The 2,500-nt window shown below is 44.1% G+C and overlaps 1 protein-coding gene across 1 annotated transcript in view; it reads right to left on the reverse strand.

The window, feature by feature from the left end:
- Positions 1 to 1,781: 1,781 nt before the first annotated feature.
- LOC122258859 (PDF receptor) overlaps positions 1,782 to 2,500 on the reverse strand; it is a 119,867-nt gene continuing 119,148 nt past the window's right edge. The window contains exon 13 of the mRNA XM_086531978.1: positions 1,782 to 1,956. Within this exon, the coding sequence (XP_086388104.1) occupies positions 1,807 to 1,956 (150 nt within the window). The 3' untranslated portion in view covers positions 1,782 to 1,806. The remainder of the gene's footprint in view (positions 1,957 to 2,500) is intronic.

Consider the following 2,500-nt stretch of genomic DNA (forward strand, 5'->3'; position numbering starts at 1 on the left):
GAAAGGGAACGGAGAGTGATTGACAGAATGTGTACATGTGTGTTTCAATAGGAAAGTTAGTGTGTGTGAAACGAAAAAAAAGACACATTCGTAATGAGCATAACTGTACATCACAGTCGAACAAATAACATTTAGTATCAGTCAAACAAAGGTTACCCTTTGATTATGAATTCGCACATCTCTCCATTAATCAAAAGTTAAGAGACATCTAACATAAGTTCATATTTCTCGCAAATTTTCAAACTAGAATAGTTTTTTTTCACAATCACAAATAGACAAAAGGCAGAGTAATAACGAATGATATCCGAAGTAAACGAATAGACAAATACAGACACCTGAATTTACTAGTTTATATCTACATTCCAATAAAATAGTGGACGACAACCATTCTCGCTAACTCTGCGATTTCTTATTTATTTCTAAAGGAACAATCCTTTCAAAACGTTATTGCAAATTATCAGACAGATATGCATACGCATGTGTATGTATATGCATGTTTACATTATACATGTGTGTGTGTGTGTATCCGTACATGTATGTATGGATGTATGTATTTGTGTGTACTTTATGAATCACATGAACTAATGAAATGTTACGCTATAATGTTTCTTCTAAACGATACGAATGAAGCGCTTTAGAAAAGAATTATATACAGTTTCCAAACCGTCGGGTCAGTACCTGTACTTGAAGACCCATTTTCACCACTGTATTCTCTATGAAATACATACAAAATTACAAAAGGTTTGTGCGATCCTTCTCTTTCTTAGAAGTTTGATAAAATCCATTTATCCTTTTCCTTGGCAAATGTTTTTTTTTTTTTTTGGCCATAAATGATGAATGAAAGAATATAACTCATTCCCTTAAAGTTGTCAAAATCATTTTTTAACCTTTTTCAGTGAGTAACTCGTTTATCAGAATTCCTTTCTGTCTCTGACAGGAAAACTTACAATGGGAGAAAAATGAAATTATGACACTGTTAACTACCAATAGGAGAATGCATCATTATATCTCACCTAACTGCTTCTTATTCTCTCTAACATGATAAATTCTGGCAGCTTCATGAGCAAATTTCTCAGTATTCACTATGAAATTCCAGTGGAGAGATTTAATCAGATTAGAAATATGTTGAGACTGCTCAACCTTCAGGAGGAGCGAGATGAGTTCACAAAACCATTAAAAACAAAGACAAAAGAAAAGGGAGGCGGAAGAAACAGATGGCGAGCATGAAACTGGAACACAGGAAAGTCATGGCTTATTTCACACTCTGTTTGCCGGAGCCGGAAGGTGTCAGAGCAGGAATCCGGTTTCCTATCCTGGAGAGAGGTGGGCGTCGTACTCATCCCGCGGCGAGGTGGGACGGGCGTGGTCAAGGGCGTGGATGGACGGGTGGGAGGTGCGGAGGGCGCTGGAGGAGGAGCACGACGCCCCTCCGTCGTAGTCGGTCATGTTGGTGGACCACGTGTGGATGTCCGCGTCGATGGTGCCCGAGGACACTCCTCTGAGGCTGCAGCCGCTTCCCCCGTCCTCCGAGCCCCCCTTCTGCTGCCCCTCCGGGTTGTCCTTCCGGCCCTTCCTCCTCGCCCTTCCTCCTGACTTCAGCTTCTTCTTCATGTCTCGCTTCTCCGTCTCCCACGAGATGCTGTCGTTCCGGGTCGGGGTCATGGCGCCGGCGGCACCGCTGGCGGAGGAGGCCCTGGTAGTCCTAAAGATGAAGCTGACGCGGGGCTCCGAGCCCTTCAGGGAGGCACGAGCGCTCAGGGGGCTCAGGGGGCTCAGGGGGCTCAGGGGACAAGGCGGCGCCGGACGTCATAAGCTGGTGGTGGGGATCGAGACGTGGTAGGGATGACCTGGGTCCTCGCGGTGCAGCATGTGGCTGCTGTGGTAGCCGCCCAGACTGTGCAACGACTGCAGGTGGCCGTTGGGGAGGCCCTTGTCGCTCGAGGACTTGCTGCGCGCCTGGAATGGCAGTGGGGGAACCAAGGCATTACAACGGTCTCTCTCTCTCTCTATCTTTCTTTCTCTCTCTCTCTCTCTCTCTCTCTCTCTCTCTCTCTCTCTCTCTCTCTCTCTCTCTCTCTCTCTCTCTCTCTCTCTCTCTCTCTCTCTCTCTCTCTCTCTCTCTCTCTCTCTCTCTCTCTCTCTCTCTCTCTCTCTCTCTCAGTCTCTCTCTCTCTCTCTCTCTCTCTCTCTCTCTCTCTCTCTCTCTCTCTCTCTCTCTCTCTCTCTCTCTCTTAGCCACGCTCACTGGTGTGACATGGTGCGGCAAAATAATAATGAGCACTCATTACCAAAACCAACGTAAACAAATGTATTCCACTCTTTTACCAGATACATAAGTACTATTGCGCCGACTCTCATGGGGTCAAAATGTTTTAAAATATATTCTTTGTCTGAGACACACTCCAAAATGTAACTCCCGAGCTTAGTAAAAAAAAAAAAAAAAAAAAAAAAAAAAAAAAAAAAAAAAAAAAAAAATATATATATATATATATATATATAT

Source organism: Penaeus japonicus, unplaced genomic scaffold (assembly GCF_977035675.1).
Source record: "Penaeus japonicus unplaced genomic scaffold, GWHDUDI00000001_assembly GWHDUDI00000036, whole genome shotgun sequence".
NCBI lineage: Eukaryota > Metazoa > Arthropoda > Malacostraca > Decapoda > Penaeidae > Penaeus > Penaeus japonicus.